At 37.4% G+C, this 21,638-nt stretch overlaps 2 protein-coding genes and 1 long non-coding RNA gene across 5 annotated transcripts in view; 2 read left to right on the top strand and 1 right to left on the bottom strand.

Moving 5' to 3' along the window:
• Positions 1–21,638, bottom strand: part of LOC131428075 (kelch-like protein 17) — a 66,896-nt gene that overhangs the window by 21,000 nt on the left and 24,258 nt on the right. For both annotated transcript variants that reach the window (XM_058591729.1, XM_058591728.1), the window contains exons 2-4: positions 14,774–15,307; positions 912–1,104; positions 588–684 (exon numbers count right to left, since the gene is read on the bottom strand). In XM_058591729.1, coding sequence (XP_058447712.1) covers positions 588–684; positions 912–1,104; positions 14,774–14,799 — 316 coding nt within the window. In that variant the 5' untranslated portion in view covers positions 14,800–15,307. The remainder of the gene's footprint in view (positions 1–587; positions 685–911; positions 1,105–14,773; positions 15,308–21,638) is intronic.
• Positions 6,970–7,576, top strand: LOC131428078 (uncharacterized). Its single transcript, XR_009229337.1, has 3 exons — positions 6,970–7,121; positions 7,180–7,401; positions 7,463–7,576. It is a non-coding gene; the product is annotated as an uncharacterized LOC131428078 (long non-coding RNA).
• Positions 11,869–14,647, top strand: LOC131428076 (odorant receptor Or1-like). 2 transcript variants are annotated; one of them, XM_058591732.1, is made up of 9 exons: positions 11,869–12,009; positions 12,285–12,429; positions 12,488–12,636; positions 12,696–12,999; positions 13,064–13,251; positions 13,309–13,510; positions 13,569–13,657; positions 13,718–13,790; positions 13,852–14,647. In XM_058591732.1, exons 1-9 carry the CDS (start codon positions 11,909–11,911, stop codon positions 13,903–13,905), a joined length of 1,305 nt encoding a protein of 434 aa, XP_058447715.1. In that variant the 5' UTR covers positions 11,869–11,908; the 3' UTR covers positions 13,906–14,647. The 2 variants fall into 2 exon arrangements, with proteins under 2 accessions (XP_058447715.1, XP_058447714.1); XM_058591731.1 differs by having other exon boundaries at positions 13,718–14,647.

The raw sequence follows: 21,638 nt of genomic DNA, 5'->3' as shown, positions 1-21,638 counted from the left end.
TTTCATAAACTTAGATCGAAATAAGCGGACTCGCATATTCCATTTGTATTTGTTCTGAACTCAATTTCCGTTTCCGCAATTACCAGGTGATAAGAGTTGAAAATTTCAAACCGATTTCAAATTCGATTTACAAGCTATTTGTAGACCTAACCCCTGTACTTGCATGTAATATACCATTCTCCCGTATTTCCTGCTAGCTAACACAACTGGGTTAAGTTAAACACGCACACATAATTGATAATAATCAATTTCTGTGCGAGATTTCATCGAACACCAACGTTTTATCCCCAACTTAGCTTATGCTGCTCAGAAATGCCTTTACAAACAACGCGTGCCTGCTGAAACTGAAAATGTATAGTAACACGATTAAATTCGACGATATCCAAAAGTGTAATTCGATTTCGTGTTCCTTTCGGCATGGGATTTGCTTCATAACTGCTCCATCATATCGATATTGGATTAACACTGATTTTCTATGGTGTCGAAAGCGACTGAACAAAGCCCACTTGCCATTTCGAAAACTACCAGCAAGAAGGTTTGCGATGGAGCCTGTTGCTGGTGCGTTTAGTTTACGTAGGCATACTCACCGTTGAACATAGCATAGAAATAAGGTGAAACGGACGCCAGTATGACCTTATGTGCATTTATGGTTTCACCTCCGACTTCCAGTGTTACGTCACAGAGCTGCGAAGTGGTTTTTCGGATAGGATTGAGAGCAAGCCAGCATGAAAAGAGCAAAAGGTTCAAATTGAAATTGGATATGAATAAAACAGTGTTGAAGTGCGGTGCCGTAATGGTACCTGGTGTCTAGTCTACAGTTGAAATGACACTTTCAACGCCTTCAATTTGCACGTTTCAGATTGTTTTCAACTGGTGTGGCACTGGAAGCACTTGGGAACGATTGTACTGACCTGCGTGTTTTGTCGCATTCGGCTGATGGCTGAAAATGATGCTATACAGTGACCGGGATTCTGGTGGTAAGCCTGTGGTAACATGTCCTCACTGGACATGTTCGGTGGGCTGAGGTCACTCGGTGTTTGCGTTGAGTTGCTCGTTACTGTTGTGACATCTTCTCCATTGGTTCCGTCGGTCGCTACAGGAGAACTGCAAAAAGAACAAGAACAAGAGCACGACAGTATAATAATTATGGAACAAAGATAGCTCTCTATAAAGCATTTGATGTGGGGCTTTTGTGCTCGACAATGGATTAATGGATGGACATTTTCTCCACTGAATGTATATGTTTAATGGAGACGAACAGTCTTTTGTTACGAAAATTTTGCATTGTTTTCGAAATACGAATAGAAAAAGGTAAAAGTTCATTGACATCAATTCCAGTGAGATCGAGCCGTATAAGATTATATGTGTGCGCATCAAAATGATGATTACGTGTTGTAAGTACAATGGCCTCTCTCAGAGCCTCTAGATAATGTACAGACAAAAATAGCACTGATTGTTTTAAGAGAATCGTTGTACCTTATGATAAAAAAAGAACCGGAATTTTCATTTTAAAATTCCCGCGCTTGTCCAATCGGTAAACTTTTATTCTCTTAACGTTGGCAACTTTTTAATACACATTCTGTCAAATTTTGACGCATATCGTACGATTAGTTTTTTTTGCGTCTATACAAAGAAGTTGAAAAATTTTCGTATGGCTATTTTTATAATGGATGAAAATTTAGAACAACGGCTCGCCTTCGAAGCGCCATTTGGTCGATTGTTGTGCGGTTTCGACGTCATATTCATAGATCCACACTTCATCACTAGTTATGATGCATTCGATGAATGTGGGGTCACTATCTGCGTTGGAAATCATCTCTTTGGCCACATCAACACGACGCTGTTTTTGAATGAAATTCAGCTTTTTTGGCACCAGCCGAGAAGCGACGCGTTTCAAACCCAAAACATCAGTTAAAATGTGTTCGGCTGATCCATAAGAGATGCCCAACAACACAGCAATCTCTCTAATCATTACAGAACGATTTTGCAACACGATTTGCTTCGTCGATTCAATGTTTTCTTCAGTAACAGATGTTGTTGGGCGGCCAGGGATCTCATCATGATCCAAGCTTGTACGATCACCTTTGAAGCGTTTATACCACTCGTATGCCTGTGTTTTTCCTAGACACGCTTCACCAAAGACCTTTTATAACATTTTCAACGTTTCGGAACACTTAAATCCATTTGCAACACAAAATTTGATGCACGTACGTTGTTCTAAATTGTCATCCATTATAAAAATCGCCACACGAAAATTTTTCAACTTCTTTGTATAGACGCCAAACAAAAACTAATCGTTCGATATGAGTCAAAATTTGACAGAATGTGTATAAAAGTGTTGCCAACGTTAAGAGAATAAAATTTTACCGATTGGACAAGCGCGGGAATTTTAAAATGAAAATTCCGGTTCTCTTTTGATGATAAGGTATGTAACAAATTTAGATATGTCATTGTGAGGGTACATGTATCAACCGAGTAACATCATCGTACTACACAAACTGTGCAGTTGTATTCTTTAGCGTTGGTATGATCTACTAGTTTCTGGCCCAGGAGGAAGTTAATTATGTGAGGAAATACGCGTTATTTGGTCTAAATAAATTGAAATATACTCCTTTTGAAGTGAATACGTCTTTACTATGAAACGTCTTCTCAAAATGCGCCCTAGGAAAGAATGTATAGAAATTATTGGTGAATATTTCGAGTTGTACTAAACGCAACAACATAATTGTTTCTCCATGTCACTAGAAATATGATCAGCAATTTATGATTAAATTCATAACACTGTGAGCAAAGCATAAATAAAATAATAAAAGAAATAAAATTGAAAGATGAGAATAAAACACAAAATTTTAGATTTCTCAAACTTTTGGGAACAATTAGGAAAACCCATCACGCTTGTTTCCTTTTTTCGCACTCGGACGTCGGTTTTGAGGCATTCAGGCATAATCAGTAGAATGTGTCGAAAATCGATATTTTCTTATTGTGCATCACACGGATAAAAATCCGTTGCCGGGACCATGATTGAAAATCATGAATAATGAATACCATGAATAATAAGTCATGATTTCATGAGCGAAATGATAGATGTCATGAATCAATAACACATCTTCCATGAAAATTTTCAAGATATCAATCGTTTTGCTCATGAAATTTCATGAGAAGACATGGTTCATGATTCCATGATTAAAAAGTCATGATACCGGCAATAGATTGTTATTCGTGTAGATAAGATTTGACATCGTAGTGAGAATCTTCCACCAACACCAACAACAAAAGATCTTCTGTGTGCTCTAAAGCCTTATTTGGATTAAATTCTGGAACTGAGTTCAGAACCGGGAATTTAGTGCACCTAAATTCTGAACTTAATAAAAGATTTGGAATTTAGTTCTCAAATACAAATTCAGAATAGTAAACTAAAACTCTAGAATTGAATTAGATTTTTTAGATTCTGAAGCTAGATTTTTGTAACTGAGTTTAGTGCCTCAAGCTAAGTGCGGAATTCTTACAGCGAATTCTGATTTAGTATGTGAATTCTAGATCTGAGTTTTGGAACAAAATTAAATTCAGAACTCCGAGCCAGAATTTCGGAACCGACTTCTGAACCATGATTTCGGTTTTAGAACTGATTTTCTGAATTCCGTTTCAGAATTTTATTCCTAACTTTAGTTTTAGAATTATTTCTAGAGCTCAGGCTCGCTTTTCAGAAACTGCATGCTGTAATTGAATTCGGAACTTGGATTCGGGTACTAGATTTTGGAACTCTATTCTGGTTCGAAACTCAAGCTCAGAAGTCATTTCTTGATACATTTCAGTTTTATTTTATTTATTATATTGATTGATTATAGCAGCAAGAATCATATTCTTTCTCGTATGCAACAATAGTAACATACGAATCAATGCGAATTAATAGATTTGACTTAACAAGTTCGCTAGGTTCTTGCACTAGCGTTTTTTTTGAGCACATTTCGGAGTGTTTTTTATTACATACCTACAAATAAATATTGCGATTGGATGAAAGTTATTTTTCGAAATATATCCACTTCTTGAGCTTGGGGTTCCTGAAGTGTACTTTGTCTAATTACCGACAGGATGGTCAAAATTCAACGCCATGTACTTCTGAAATCATTTAAGTAGATGTTCAATGACTTCGAACATCGAAGTCGTCTGGCGAAGACATGGAAAGAAGAAAAGAACGATCATGGCAATGGCCTACGTGGAAGATTACGAAATTGCAACTCGTGGAAAAACCAGTACACGATATAAAGCAACTGTCACGCAGAAAAATATCGGAAAAAAAATTCAGTCAAAGCCTTCCGTCGAGAAAACACCAAAATCGCGATGAGTGCCATTAACGCAATGCGGTTCGAGGCCGTGTTCTTTTGCACACGCCCTAAAGGACCAAAAATGAACTATTCTGTGGCGGTTAATCGTTTGTCAAAAAGTGGGTTCAACGATTTAAAGGGTCAAAAACCATCGATGACCGATGACCGTGGTTCGGTAGGAAAAGTAACCAAAAAGGACGAAAATCGAATCGTGGCTTTGCTTTCGCGCAATCCTGGCTTGTCCTTACGTCAAGAACAATCAAAGTTGAAGCAGTCTTTAGTTATCACACGTCATCATTTGGAAACAATGTAAAATTAGAAAGGTGTTGCTTTCAATGTTCGATTTCCTGCGAGATCAGCTGGATTTGACAGAATATTGATATAGTGCTCAAGTCTGCAATCCCAGGTGCAAATGTAAAGTTAGAGCTTCACACTCGATAAGAACCTTTCATTATTCATTGTAAAAGTCCAAGGTAAACCAAAATCATTCAGTAATTTTTGCCGAGGCCACATCGGACTTATCATCGACTCAATAATTGGACCGACAAACTTGACAAACCCGTGATAGGATGTGTCATGGGTAACAACAAGCAAAATCTAACCAATTCAAGAGGTGGTACCCATCGTTTATTTCAAATGGAAATATTTCAACCATATAATTAAAATTTGTTTTATAAATAGCAGCTTTAATTATTTTGACTGGAGACTTGCACGAAAAATTTAATAAATGGATAGTACTTTACTGCCGTTGAACAGTTTTCAGTTCTACTTACTAACGAATAAGTCTCCTTGTAAGTATGGTGGTAGTCTCATTTATTCTTCGACGGTTCCTATTTTGGAAGGAGTGGAATCCTTTTAACCGCCTCGAATGTTTCGAGTTGCAGCTAAAGCTACTTAGATTCGTAGGATTCTGGCCGTCGATGGACGGCAACCCGACTTGGATAATCGCCTACCGAATCTACGGATGGTGTTTTCGTACCGTTTTCATGTATCTCTATACTTTAAGTCAAATGTTGATAATTTGCTAGTGAGTATGATTTGAGATTTGTACAAGTGATTCAAATCATATGGGATATTTTTTTTACAGGGTGTTGCTCAAGCCATGTTCTTGTTGATGACGCAAATAACATTGATTTGGAAGTTGGAAAATTTCAACTGCAAAATAGAACGAATTCAGAAGTGCTTACGAAAAGTTTCTTGCGTTCTTTATGATCCTTTGAATTATGCTGAAAAAAGGTATGGAACATTAGTTGTGGTCAATTGATTCAGGAAAAAAAGAAATAATTTTGCTAATTCCAGGGCAGTAATCAATAGCATGGGCCGAATCTGGTTCTTAGGAACTCTGTTTCTGACGATGGCGTATGGTACTATTTTCTTTTGGGCAATCTCGCCTTTATTGAAGAAAGATGGGAACCTACCACTTCCAGCTTGGTTTCCGAGCGATCACAGACATTCTCTGGCAGTATATATGCTGCTTTGGTTTTATCAAATATTTGGAATCGGCATGAGTGCTACCCAGTGTTGGTGATTGCCGAAAATTTCACAGAAGCTGCTATATCGCTATCTATATTGTATACAACATTTTCAATCCGGTAGAAGATGCTACAAGAACTCGAGTCTCTCAATGCATGAACCGCGAGAGAATTTTTTTACATTCCTTCGCTCCACTTCATACTCTGAGTATTTCTCGGCCCTTAAAAAAAATTGCAGTCTGATAATGATCGCCGCTGTGTGGAATTTACCAAGAGAGAATCGCAAGTTGACAATTATCGCAGAAAATCGAATCGATGATTCAACTTGATGATTCTCATACTAGGTTGCAATATTTCAAAACCCTTGTGTGGAGCATTCACATACATTTTCATAGACACAACTTATACAAAGATTATATGCACATAGTTAGAATAAGCGGCAGTAGTAAAATGATTCTATCGCAATTGTCAACTGCCTGTATAGAATCGGATCGCGAAACGAGAATACGCGACCGTTTGTTGCTTCAGAGAAGATCCCCACAGCGGCGTGCCAACCTTTGGTTCTCAGAAATATCATCGAGAGAAATTCGCTCTCGCACTGGTGTCGATTCTATGTTAAATGAGCCATGCCGGTTTTTTGTTGTTGCGATGATTTTCAACTCTCTTTGATGGCACTGATTCAATCGTTGAAGAGTTGCCAGCGAACGTTCTTTGATACGATAAAAGCCATCCTTGGTGCTACCTACAACGTCAGTACTGACACTTTGGCCTCCGGACTGATTTATCATTTACAAGCTCAAACCGAACGGTTGGGAATTCTACTAAGCAAGGTTGGTTGTCAATCGTTTCCAACAAATCTTAAAAAATCATTCATTTATTTTACATACGTTTCAGATGGGATCTGAGAATTCCATGCGTATCAGTGAGAAATTACCAAAATCAAACGAAAACGTTGATGCCGAATGTGATTTGTGCAATGAAGTTAGCAGTAAACGGGCCGATATTGATCAGTTATCAAAACATCATGGACAGACTTATGGTTGTCTGGTTGAATTGGTTATTTTCCATAGAAATTTGTTAGGGTAAGTACATTGATCAATCGATGTATCGGCTGCACTGAAAGCTCACTATTATTTCAGGTTTCAACATGAATTGATCGACATATTCGGACCAGGTGATCGCATCGGTGATCATAATTTGCATGACAGCTTTTCTGTTGACTGAAGGATCTAATTTTGTCGCCATTTTCTCTGCCTTCAGCTATCTGATTGCCATGGTCTGGCAAATTTTTTTGTACTGTCTTGCGGGAAATGATTTTACGTATTCGGTAATATTCATTAGTCATTGTTCTAATAGATATAATCCAAAATTTCTACTATTTACAGACAGATAAATTGTCGGAAAGAGCAATGTTCAGTAACTACGTATGTTTCAATCGAACCACTGCTAAAGCTTTTCTTTTCTTTTTGACCAGGTACGAGCTACCCTTATTTCTACACCTAACCAAACGATTAACGTGACATTCTAATTTCAGAATAAAGCGTCAGTCGGTTTTCAAGATTGGTTTTATTTTGCAATTCACTCTATCATTTTCTAGTTTCATTTTGGTAATAAATTGTCCTATTTTAATATATGAACCATAATGTTTTAATTGGTTTATTGTTTCAGATCTTGAAAACATCATATTCATACTTTGCTGTTCTGAATAGCACTCGCAAATAATTATTATTCGAGATTCAATAATAACTCAACGCATGTATAAAAGTCGTAACTGATTTGTCACAAAAATCCTTTCAGTAGTTATTATATTAGACAGAAAATGAGTCTGACATTAATAAAAGCCATATTCTATATATCCTAGTCAGGTCTGATAGTAAAGTTCAACATTTTCTTATGTGTCAAAGTTTCTACTTAGTTGAGCGCCTTCTCCTCGTCCAATCTTTACATTAAAACTGTCTATGAATATTTTGGCAACAGTCAGCCCCGTACCCAGGATTTCGTTTCGGGAGGGGCCCACAAATAAAAAATAATGCATACAACTGATGATTCTTGTGCCTTTAGTATTTTTTGTTTTTTTTTAATTTTTTTTTAAGAGTGAGTGCAAGTAATTAGCAATTTAAGTAAATAAGTACTCACATATTTTGAATTGGACAATGAGGGAATGAAGCAAGAAGTTCTATGTGTCAAAGAGAAGGGATCATTTTTTTAACATTTCTTTTATCATATAACTTCTGGTTCCGGAAAAACTGAGTGATGAATATTGAGGAGTGTATCGATAAGTAGTTAGCAACAATCAAACAGTTATTACTCTGAAATGGCTTAATTTTTTTCAGCGTGTTTTGCGGTGACATGATTGTTTACATGTCAATAACAGCTGCGATTGGTTTCGGTACGGTTTATCGTTTCAATGATGAGTCGAATTGATCCGGAAACACGAAAGAAAATTCTGTACACTTGGTGCTCAGAAAGTGCCAGCCCAGTGTTACGTACAACGAAATTGCAAAACGGGTGAAAGTGCACCACACGAGTGTCAAAAATATTATCGAGAAGTTCGGTAAGACCTTTTCCATGAAGGATTTGGCCCGATCCGGTAGGACAACGGGTCCCAGCCAGCCCGGCCGGGACTTAAAAGTGGTTCAGTACATCAGGAAAAACCCATCGTCGTCGACGCGGGATTTGGCCGAGCAGTTCAACACCAGCATCGGGATGATTTAACGGATCGAAGTTCGGAACTCCCTGAAAACGTACAAGAAACAGAAGGTGCCGAAAAAGTCCCTGGTACAGCAAGTTCCGGCCAAAACAAGAGCACGAAAACTGTATAACCGGATTGTACAGAATAAAGACGGATGCATCCTGATCGACGACGGAACCTACGCCAAGGAAGACTCTCGAGCGCTGCCCGGACCGCAATATTATACGAAATCGGTGTACCAGGACTTGGACGACGCTGACACCACGGTGGCGATGGAAAAGTTTGGGCAGAAGGTGTTGGTCTGGCAAGCAATTTGTACCTGTGGTTTGCGGTCGTCGATTTTCTTCATGAAGGGCACAATTAACGCCAAGGTGTACTAGGAAGAATGTTTGAAGAAAAAAAGGCTGCCACTGTACAGAAAGCATAAGGCTCCTCCTCTCTTCTGGTCGGATTTGGCTTCAGCCCACTACGCCAACTCCGTTCTACAGTGGTTGTCAAAATATAATGTACAATTCGTGGAAAAGGACATCAACCCACCAAACTGCCCGGATCTTTGGCCAATTGAAAGGTATTGGGCAATTGTCAAGCGGCACTTTCGGAAGGAAGGTACAGTGTCCCAAAACATACAGGAGTTCAAAAAAAAACTGGACAGCTGCCACCAGGAAAGTCACAAAAGTAACTGTGCAGAATTTAACAAAGAATGTCAAGTCCTAAGCTCGAGCGTTTCACAGAAATTAGGATTTTCTTCAAGTTAATCAGTGAAATGCATAAAAATGTAATTTTCTACAATATATCGAAAACTGATGTCAAAATATGTTTTTTTTTCGCTTTTTTATTCAATAATCAATGTTGCTAACTACTTTTCGATACACTCTTTTAATTTCAAGGGTGTGCTCCGTCACGATGTAAAAAGGAACAGATATTTCGAAACTATTCAGTATGCTTTTCTAGTTTGCAAAATTTGTTGATTATTTGTCGAACAGATGTTTGAGCCGATTTTACAAATTTATATTCAAATGAAATGTTTTATAATCCCACATGAACCTATTGAATTTCATCGAGTCAACTTCCGTGTCTGGATCAGAGATGCCAGACCTGCAGATTTGTTTGTAAATCAGCAGATTTATAAAATAAGCTGCAGATATATTTCAGTTGCAGACTTTTTGTAGACTTTCTAAAATCACGTTTTTTGTAGACGTTAGTAAAAATTTACAGACTTTTGAAATTGTTGCGGTCTTTTTGCCTTTATCATATAGAAAGGTTATGCAATCACTGTGAAATCCGACTTTTGAACCGAAGCCCGGAGAGCCGAGTGTCATATACCATTCGACTCAGTTCGTCGAGTACGCAAAATGTCTCTGTGTGTGTATGTGCGTACGCGTGTATGTAACGTTTTTTTGCACTAACTTTTCTTGGAGATGGCTGGACTGATTTTCACAAACTTAGATTCAAATGAAAGGTCTTGTGGTTCCATACAAAAATCCTGAATATTACTTGGATCTGACTTATTATGGGGTAAAATGTTCAAAAAAAAAAATGTGAAAATTAATGCACCAAATTTTCTCGAAGATGACTGAACCAATTTTCACAAACTGATATTCAAATAAAAGCTTTCATGATTCCATACAAAATTCCTGAGTTATGTTTGGATCTGACTTCCGATTTCGACGTTATGGAGTAAAATGTGCAAAAATATCAAAATATGTGTACTAATTTTTCTCAAAGATGGCGTGAACGATTTTCAAAAACTTCAAAAAAATTCAAATGAATGGTCTCATGGTTCTTCACAATACTTCCAAATTTCATTTTATTCGACTTCCGGCTCCTTTATAAGATTAGTGTAAAAATTCCAATTTAAATTTACTTACTCGCTTTTCTCAGAGACCGTGACCGATTTCAACAAACTTTGATTCAAATGAATGGTCTTATGGTCCCACACAAAAGTTCTGAATTTCATTTGGATCCTACTTCCGGTTCCAGAATTTTTGTAAGAGTTTTTATATCATCACTATCAGGGGCGAAACAAAACGCGTCAAGACGTGCGTGAGAGCGAGTTCCAATTGATCAAAGCAAACTTGTCAGAGTGAATGCGATGCGCTAACAGTATTGAATAGCGGCCCTTACACGATCATTAAAAGTGTCATTACTAAAAAGTAATGACACTTTTAATGATCGTGTAAGGTCTGCGAGTTCAGTAATGACACGAGTAATGATGGAATTCCGGATTTTCCATCATTACCAAAATTATTTCTTCTTCTTATTTTTTTTGTGGAAGTGCTGAATATCTTTAGAACTATACGCGAAAAAATGACAAAGTGTAGATTTAAATTGTTAATATTTCATTAATCTTAACGTTTCAATGGCAAATCAAATTTATTTTCAGCTAATCGAAAATAAAAATATTGCTATTGCTATTGCTGGAGTAGTTACAAATACTCATCATTAATAATGAACGTGTAATGCTAAAAAGTAATGATGTACAGTAATGCAGTAATGACGAGCGTTTGAGCAGAAGTGTCATTACTTAGTAATGACACTTTTAATGATCGTGTAAGGGCCGCTAATCACTTCGCTTCGTTCCGCGTTCCGCGCTCACTATGACTGCACACTATGAAAATTACTTACTCAAAAATTAGTTGAATCCTATTCATAATCAGAAACAATGAAACAACAATTCTTTAGTTACTCAAATTTTGCTTCTTGGACTGAAAATTACACAAATTTAGAATTGAAATTACTGATGGTAACTGATTATAATTACTCAAATCTTGAAATAATCTTATGCCAATCTACACTGAGTAATGTAGTACTCAGACTTTGAGTAATTATTTTCGAGGGTGTTAGCTTTGCATTATGTCAATTCGACCGTCCCACGACAAAAGGGCCTAACTGCAAATTACAGTTTCTCTTTGTTTACTTTTTCTTTAACGATTTGCCAAACAGATTTTATATTTGACGCTTTACTCTTCGCAAAACTTTCAAGGTAAAACTACAAGCTTTAGATTTATATTGGAAACTTTTGAGAATTTGCAATAATGGCTTCGTAATAATCAAAAGAGAAAGTAAACAAGGAGAGACTCTCATCTGCAGTTAGGCCCTTTTGTCGTGGGACTATCGAATTGTTCAGATTTTTTTTTGTTTCTCCTGACGAAAGCAAATCTTTGATAGGATGTGTCATGGGTAACGAAATGGAAAATTTAACCAATTCAGGAGGTGGTACCCATCGTTTATTTAAAATGAAAACATTTCAACCATATAATTAAAATTTGTTATATAATTAGCAGCTTCGTTTTTCAATCCTCTCGAGAGTTGTAATTATTTTGGCTGGAGACTTGCTCGAGAAATCGAATAAATGGATAGTACTTTACTGTCACTGAACAGTTTCCAGTTTTACTTGCTAACGAATAAGTCTCCTTGTAAGTATGGTGGTAGTCTCATTTATTCTTCGACGGTTCCTATTCTGGAAGCAGTGGAATCCTTTTAACCGCCTCGAATGTTTCGAGTTGCAGCTAAAGCTACTTATGTCGTTTTCGTTTTTAAACTGCACTACACCGGTGCAGTGCTACACCATGGCATGAATAAACGAACAGAAATGATGAAAACATAAACAGTAACCCTTGACTACAATAAAAGATTCCATTGCACAGAGCTACACCGAACTTTTGATGAGTGCTACACCAGTGGTATCGGTGCAGAAAAAGTGTAGCACTGGAGTAGTGCAATTGATAAAAACGAACGGTTCCAGTGCAGCTTTCGCTGCACCAGTGTAGTGCAATTTAAAAACGAAAACGACATTAGATTCGTTGGACTCTGGCCGTCGACGGACGGCACCCCGACTTCGATAATCGGCTACCGAATCTACGGATGGTGTTTTCGTATCGTTTTCATGTATCTCTATACTTTAAGTCAAATTCTTTACTTTCTCAAAGTTGATAATTTGCTAGTGAGTATGATTCGAGATTTGTACAAGTGATTCAAATCATATGAGACATTTTTTACAGAGTGTTGCTCAAGCCATGTTCTTGTTGATGACGCAAATAACATTGATTTGGAAGTTGGAAAATTTCAACTACAAAATAGAACGAATTCAGAAGTGCTTACGAAAAGTTTCTTGCGTTCTTTATGATCCTTTGAATTATGCTGAACAAAGGTATGTAACAGTGGTGGTCAATTAATTCAGGAAAAAAGAAATAATTATGCAAATTCCAGGGCAGTATCCAATAGCATGGGCCGAATCTGGTTTTTAGTAACTCTGCTTCTGGCGATGGCGTATGGTACTATTTCCTTTTGGGCAATCTCGCCTTTATTGAAGAAAGATGGGAACCTACCTGTTCAAGCATGGTTTCCGATCGATCACAGACATTCTCTGGCAGTATATATGCTGCTTTGGTTTTATCAAATATTTGGAATCGGCATGAGTGCTACCTACAACGTCAGCACTGACACTTTGGCCTCCGGACTGATTTATCATTTACAAGCTCAAACCAAACGGTTGGGAATTCTACTAAGCAAGGTTGGTTGTCAATCGTTTCCAACAAATCTTAAAAAATCATTCATTTATTTTACATACGTTTCAGATGGGATCTGAGAATTCCATGCGTATCAGTGAGAAATTACCAAAATCAAACGAAAACATTGATGCCGAATGTGATTTGTGCAATGAAGTTAGCAGTAAACGGGCCGATATTGATCAGTTATCAAAACATCATGGACAGACTTATGGTTGTCTGGTTGAATTGGTTATTTTCCATAGAAATTTGTTAGGGTAAGTACATTGATCAATCGATGTATCGGCTGCACTGAAAGCTCACTATTATTTCAGGTTTCAACATGAATTGATCGACATATTCGGACTATCGATTTACGCCCAGGTGATCGCATCGGTGATCATAATTTGCATGACAGCTTTTCTGTTGACTGAAGGATCTAATTTTGTCGCCATTTTTTCTGCCTTCAGTTATCTGATTACCATGGTCTGGCAAATTTTTTTGTACTGTCTTGCGGGAAATGATTTTACGTATTCGGTAATATTCATTGGTCATTGTTCTAATAGATATAATCCAAAATTTCTTCTATTTACAGACAGATAAATTGTCGGAAAGAGCAATGTTCAGTAACTACGTATGTTTCAATCGAACCACTGCCAAAGCTTTCCTTTTCTTTTTGACCAGGTATGAGCTGCCCTTATTACAACACCTAACCAAACGATTCGTTTAAAAATCTTTTTTTAGAATTAAGCGCCAGTCTGATTTCAAGGTTGGTTTTATTTTGCCATTCACTCTATCATTTTCTAGTTTCATTTTGGTAAGAAATTGTCCTATTTTAATATATGAACCCTTGCGTTTTAATTGGTTTATTGTTTCAGATCTTGAAAACATCATATTCATACTTCGCTGTTCTGAATAGCACTCGCAAATAATTGTTGTTCGAGATTCAACAAAAAAATAATAACTTTTTTATGCGAAAAGGATCATTGTACTGGACATGCAATCGTGCAGTTTGTTGGAATAAAAGGTTCAGTTCCGCACCTGAATGCTTCTCATTTGTAACGTTGATCAAACTTCGGTTCTGAGTGATCAAAAGATAACTTCATTGCACATTTAGCAATTGCTAATAATCGAAACTTTGAATGAACTGACTAATTTTAAAAGCTCTTACAACTAAGGTGTAATTTCATTTTTTTTCAATTCAGACGTTATATACAGTTTGATTTTAATGCGACTACCGTCCATTTATTCGAAACGCTTGTTGCGGGACTCCCCTCTATGAATTTAAGTACAGCTTCTGAGTGTTCATGACAGACATCGATGAAAGCTACGGAAAGCACTCCGCCGTATTTCGAAGCGTGACAAAGTATATTTCAAGAGTGGCTCCGGACAGACGAAAGTCCCCTGCTCCATTTTGAAGGTAGTATTTTTTTCAGCATAATTTTTTCTCTGTACTGCATTATTTTACGGATTATGTGCGAATTGGTGTACGGTGTTTATGTGTGCATCTACTCGGTAAATCTGGGCGTCTGGAACCTACTGAAACATGATGGCATGTCAAAAAATAATTTATGTGCGGTTAATCACCCAGGCTAGACATATTATGTGACATTTTTGTAGTAACTAGAAGGAGAGTGTTATGGCATAGTATGAAGTTTAATCGATATATAGAAAGAAAATGCAAGTGTATTCGAAATTTCAATCGCTTGTAAAATTAATATATTTGTTGTTCGATTTCAACATTAATAAAATACTGAACTGGTTTGAAAATAGTTTTGATATCAAGTTGATTCAACTTACGTATTTGATTTAACCGGAAGAAACATCTTTTTGTTGCACGCTACCAACTTAGAAAGATGCTTGATGAGAAAAATCTTCACTTTCAAAGTGCATAATCCCCTAGAAGTCACCAGCTGGGTAGTGGTGGTTGTCGTAGTCGTCGTAGTTGTGCAAGTGGTTAATGACTTCAGCTGTGTGATTGCAACTTTAGCAGATGCCGGTGCCTTTGCCGTAGGTGATGCTGTTTGTGCGCCGCCTAATGATGGTGCAGATGATGTTGGTTTCGGTGCTACTACTTCATCCACTACGACTTCTTGCGTCGGTTTCCGCTTGTTATTATGGCATTCCGCTGGCGGTGGTCTTGAATACTGCTTTCGCCTATCGTTATCCACCTTAGCCGTTTATCATTCACGGGTAGCTGCAGGAAACCGGTACTGCTTTGTTGTTGTCTATTCCAATGTAAAGGTATTAGATCCTTATTGTTCTTCCTAGCAGGATTGAATAGTGACGAGGCAGATAAAATCCATCAACTGGAGTGATGTCGCGATATCATGTCTGAAAGTAGATAATGTAACTTGTTTAATGTGCTTTTTAAGTTTGTTTAGTTATTTAACAAAAAAAAGTAATTCTAATAATAAATTCAATTTCATATGAAGTCTTTGTCTTTGCATGAAGTATTTGTCGGAGTTATAGACAGTTTTGTGTATCACAATCCATGGGATCGTTGGAATGTATTTTGTTTTGGATATTTGGTTCTATACTTGCACGGTTCGAAGAAGTCTTGTGATTTTACATCTTATAAGATGCACATAAATGAAACGTCGTATTTCACACAAATTTATATTCAAAAGAACATGCGAAATTGTGTGATTTGAAAATTATATGGCTTGAAATCGAACGAAATAAAAAAGACAAAAGAACGATGAAACAGCGCGGCTTGAAAACCGAGAAACATTAGATCACATAGCAAGTCTGTTAATCGTCTGAACCACAGAAGCCCATATCTGCTTCATGAATGATTGGTACAAATAAATCCATACAGCGGCACTTAGTAGCCGAATGTAAATTACATTCGGAGCCTGTAAAATTCTGTACGAGTATTATTGCGTCATTTGAAAAGTTAAGTAGTTATGAATTGTATCGTATGTAGAATTATGTCACCTGTAAAATTCATTATTTTCTTCTGTCTTCTGCCGTTTAGGTGTTCAGGATCATAGTTTGTATTTTGTATCGTATGAAGTTACGGTTCTCAAAGATGCTTGAATGTTTCGAACAGCCATCTGATGCCGGCAGGGCCGGTGAAAGAGGTGGGTACGGTGGGTAGTACTACCCACCCGAAAATTCCAAAGGTGGGTAATTACCCACCTGAAATTTCTAACGAAAATTAATAGTAATATTAGTATCATTTATAACAATAAAAATAGTTTTATTGTAACTGAGAATAATAAATAAAATCAGAATTATAAAATGCTAGTACTCAAGGTAGAGCAAGGATGTTAAGATATACAACAAAAAGGTGAAACGTGACAATGGTCATTTGAGCAAGCAGAAATCTTTTAGTAACTTATCTTTTACCTTCAACCAAAGGGGTCGAGTTTAAGCATCTCATTCATGCAAATCACTCGAGTCTCTGGTATGACGGAAAGTACCGAAAAATGTATTTTACCATTTACTATACGAACCGGCAAAAGAAAAGTTACCTGAAGTAGTCAGTTTCTACTTGCGACAGCATTCTCAAATACATTGAGTTCTTCACTGTATGGATTCTCTATCTCTATACAGCTCAATCTCTCAATCTCAATCTCTATACAGCTAGTTGAACATCAGAATGAAAGGTTTGTTCGAACTATTGCTTATGCCCCCAGAGTCACAACGTGCTGGCTGTTTAGCCTAGGTTGTAAGCGGTATTCAGTAGCGCTGCACTCACCGCTACCTGATGGAAACCCATCATGGTATTTTTACTTTTTCACTATTAGAGATAGTGAAGAATTACTTGTGTACGAGAATGCAGCCGCAAGTAGAAAGTAACAACTTCTGATAACTATTCTTTTGTCGGTTCGAATAGTAAGTGGTAAAAGACCTTTATCGGTACTTTCCGGCATACCAGAGACTCGAGTGATTTGCATTGATGAGATGCTTAAGATCAACTCCTCTTGCGAAAGTAAAGTTAGTAAAAGATTTCTGCTTGCTAAAATCAACCTTGTCACGTCTCACCTTTCCATTCTTTATCTTCACATAAAAGAAATCACTCAAAATCTTTTGACGTAGGATTGCGTCTTTGTTTTCTATACTGGGGTACAAATTCAAAATATAGAAGTAAAACCATATAGACAGTGGTTAGGTTTTGAACATCTACAACTCAACTACGAACAATGTCTAATTCTCCCTGTTTTTCAAACCATTTGTCATTCCTATAATTGATATGACGGTTTCGTATACATAAGTTCACAGTTTCCATATGATTTCTGCTCGTCAATGAGTGCGTTCGCATTTGAGAAAATTACTCACAGAAAACCAAATTCAGTGTCGAATCGACTTGCACTCTGTGCGGTTCGATACTGCCGTAGAGAAGGTTGCTTCCACATCGTCCAAAACAGTCCAGGAACTAACTAGGAAAACAACAGTTGTATTTCTTTATTTATTACCTAAATTTTTCATATCATACTTATAGAATGATTTGTCCATGGCCTTAAAATAAGCTTCAGTTGCAACGATGACTCTCTCAGATCATCAAATTACAAGTAGTCGCTGGGGGCTAGGTTATTGAGAATATGGTGGGTGAAGAAACAGATCGGTGCCCAATACGTTAAATTTGGTCATTATTTTCATTGACTTGTGGCACGGTGCATTGTCTTGGTAAAAGATGATTTTTTTCTGCTTCAAACGCATTAATAACTAAAAACTTTCGTTGGTACTTCCTTTTCAAGATAGTCGACGGTAATTATACCTCGAGCATCTAAAAACTGACGCCATACTTGTTGCAGCTACCTGTTGCGTTTTTCCCGTCTAAATGTTGAAACAACTCCGGAGAATAAATATAGATCCATGTTTCGTTCACTGTTTCATACCAACGCAAGAAATCCTTTTTATTGCGACTAAACAGTGCCGACCAGCTCTCTGGATTGTTGATGCGTTGTTACTTTTGATAGATTGAGAGCAGGCGCGTATACAGGGGGGTGTTTTAGGGGTTCAAACCCCCTCCGAAACTCAAAAAAGTATGATATAATGTAAACTCTTTTTTTCAAATAAGTAGAAAATAAAATGAATAATTTTCAACAAACGACTCCACAATAAAAAAATTTCAAATAATTATATAAAAAGTTCCATTTGTATGGAAATTGATCAACATGTTCTGAAACACCCCCCGAAATTTTTTTCTGGGTACGCGCCTGATTGAGAGCGAACGAGGCACTTATTTCTAAAAGATTTTTTTCAGCCCAGATTTTCGCATACGATCGTAAAAGCACTTCCAGTTCAGTCGGACTTTGATTTTGTGTTCATCCATCACGATTATCAAAACTTGCTCACATTTTTTCCGGATGACTGCTCAATTTGGTCACGTTAAAATCAGAATACCACAAATCTTTGTTTTTAATCTGAGTGCGGGTAACACTTCTTAAACCATTGCTGGACTTGCTCGGTTTTTCCTTATAGGAAGCAATGTTCTATCAATAAATGGAATTCGTTATTTTTAAGTTTTCGTAAATCAAAAAGTAACGTCACTTATAGGTATGTCAGTAGGTTTAGTGTTTGTGGTGCGATTGCCGTGAAAACACTTGTCTTCTGAACGATGATGATAGTTTGACATTACAAACGTCATCTCAGTCGGTCCCGGGACTTTTTTAACAATGTGCTATGCACATCAGCGGCTGGATTTCTTTTGTGCGCCGTTCGATTCGCTCGGGTTTGTGGTTCAATGCATACGGCGTTGGTCTTACAAACCAGTTGTCATATGTTTGAGCCCCGACCTGGAATGATTCATAGTGTCAGTAGGATCGTAGTACTAGCCATGAAATGATTCTGTATGCTAAGAATCGGCTGCGAAGTCTGTTGAAACAGAAAAGCCAAATTCCACAGAAGGAATGTCATGCCAAGACATTGCTTTCGATTCATGCGAGACATCTTTCACCATCAACCCCAACCAACTAAACGATCAGGGTAACCAAAATTCTCAAAGACATAATTTCGAAAATTTGCAAACACAAATAAGTTTATACGGAACCTGCTGACTTAATATTCCAAACAAATATTGGCAGAAATTTTGTAGGTTGATATTGTGTTTAACCCTTAAATGCGCAATTTTGATTTACAACAAAATATTGAAAACGTTTCAAGCTTCGAATTTACGCGTCTCATGCAAAGTTATATCGAAACAAAATATTATTTATAAATCGACTAAATAATACTTCAAAATAGTGGGTCTCCCTGGTACGAAAAATTTCCCATTTGGGCTTAACATGTTTCACCGGCTCTGGATGCCGGTATGTTTAGTGATGCATTTTTTTACTCGATTAATCAAAAAAATCGATTGAATGGCTAAAGTAATCGAGTATTTTCGATTAACGACAGTGCCACTAATCTAGCTAATCGATTAATAGCAATCAAATAATTTATTATATCAGTTAGGCTGTTAGATTTATATCAGTTAGGCTGTGAACCATTTCGCGGTTAATTTTAACTTTTGGTTGAAATCTGACACATGAGTGGTTATTTTGATGTCAAAAATAACTCTACCAGTTCGTGCTCGCATCTCACACGACGCAGTCGAAAATCATTTACGGTCGAAACAACAGAAACAAAGACAATACAGTACAGTGAACAATAGAGTGTACGGAATACGATTTAACAAAGCCGGAATCTTGGCCTGCAAGACCAAATTCAATTTGTATAGATTTCAAGCGTTGCAAAGTTAGACCAGCAGCAAATGGAATTGAAATCTTACTTAAAGAACGAATGCATCTAGACCAGGGGTTCCCAAACTATTTTGGGTCATGGACCCCTTTACTAAAATTAACTTAGGCCTCAGACCCCCATCAATAAATTACTTTGGAAATTCAGTTTCTTGCTTTTTTAATATTGATATAAAATAATTAGCAATTTCTGCGGATGGTCAAATAAACACAACTTTTTAGCGTAAATATTTCAAATAACAACTTATATCAAACAATAGGGGGTCGATTTCTAGACCTCGTCGGTCCCCATAGTCAGTTTTCGTTTACGTCGACCCTCGCATAAAGCATATCGACCCCAAGGGGTCTATATCGACCACTTTGGGAACCCCTGATCTAGACGCTAATAAAGTAACTGAGATTCAATTCAACAAGGCGTCTAACTGTGTGTACATTATGTTTAAACGTGAAAGCGATGCAATTGCATTCGCTTCGGTTAACAACGAGGTGCGCAGTGTTGAGTGTGATAACATTGAATACAAAATCCCTGTGCACATGGTGGACAATGCCATAGAAGTACGCGTGCATGACCTTCTACCGCAGGTCACCGATCAGTACGTTCGGGAGAATATGTCGCGGTACGGTGAAATCCTTTCCATCGAAAGGGAAGTATGGCGGAATTTTTTCCCCGGTATCCGGAATGGCGTGCGAGTGGTACGTATGCATCTACGTAGGGCAATTCCATCTTACATCATTTGTGATCAAGGTGGGACACATCCGTGTAAAACGCTGATTACCTATGAAAAATAGCTGGTTACATGCCAGTTTCGTGAACAACCTGCACACTACGGTAAACCTTGCACCGAAACTGCGAAAAGGACATCTTCAACCAAAGACAAGGTCAACCGTTCAACAATGGAAACTAGTGAGCGCAGTACTCCTGTTTCACCATCAAACCAACCAGCAACCAATGTACAACAAGGCGCATTTACAGCAACTAGCAACGAGCTCAAGACTGCGAACATCAAGGAAAACGAAAAGAAGACGGAAATCAACAACAAAACCACCGATGCGGCAATGGATGACGCAGGAAGGACGCTCCTCTCCTCCTAGAAAAAGAGTGACAACGAGATCCACTTTAAAAAACACATTATTTAAAAAATCGGCTAATTCGGCCACGTAAAGCTTGTACGCAAATAGGCCTGAATAAAAAAAAATGACTCTGTTCGAGAGCATGGTTATTTTTGAAAGATCGACGGTTATTTTCCGACATTGAAAAATGTCAACCAAAAGTTGAAGTTAAAAGCGAAATGGTTCACGGCCTTAGTAGATAACGTTTAGCCTTAGGCTGCAGACATAGTGGGCGCGAGAAGCGAAGCCAAGCTGGTGACTAACATTGGAAAATCAAAAGCGAGAATGATACTAGTAGTTAATCAAAAGGACTCTTTTAGAGTACAAGTGAGAAATCGGCTCAACTTTCACTCTGACAGGGTCCCTCTGTTTTGCTGTAAGTACGTTTCCTGCTTTGGTCAGCACCAAGCTCGGCTCAGTTTCTCGCGCTCACTCTGTCTGCAGCCTAAGTCTAAACGTTGCTATGATGAGAGTTGATGAGAGTTTCATCTGTCATTCATTCAAGGAAATACGAATTTCAATTTAAATAATGATTTTTGATCCATTCTGCCTACGGTTACAATACATTTTTCCATCCGTTTGATCATAGATATTATTGAATTTTCTAGACATTTCAAACACATTTTCTCATATTTTTCTTACTGTATGATACACTAATGGTAAAAATTTGATATTCAACACAGATTTTCATTTGGCAGCTCTGATTCTTTTTAGAATAATTTGATCGATTAATTGCACTAATCAATTAATGTTTAATAGTAATCGTTTACACCAATCGAATTCCTAATAATCGATTAATACAAAAAATCAGACATCACTAGGTATGTTAGCACCAGACATTAGAAAGTTCACCGATTACGTTGGAC

This window comes from Malaya genurostris, chromosome 2 (genome assembly GCF_030247185.1).
Source record: "Malaya genurostris strain Urasoe2022 chromosome 2, Malgen_1.1, whole genome shotgun sequence".
Taxonomy (NCBI): Eukaryota; Metazoa; Arthropoda; class Insecta; order Diptera; family Culicidae; genus Malaya; species Malaya genurostris.
The sequence above is the reverse complement of the archived record's forward strand: the minus strand, read 5'-3'. Positions and strand labels throughout refer to the sequence as shown.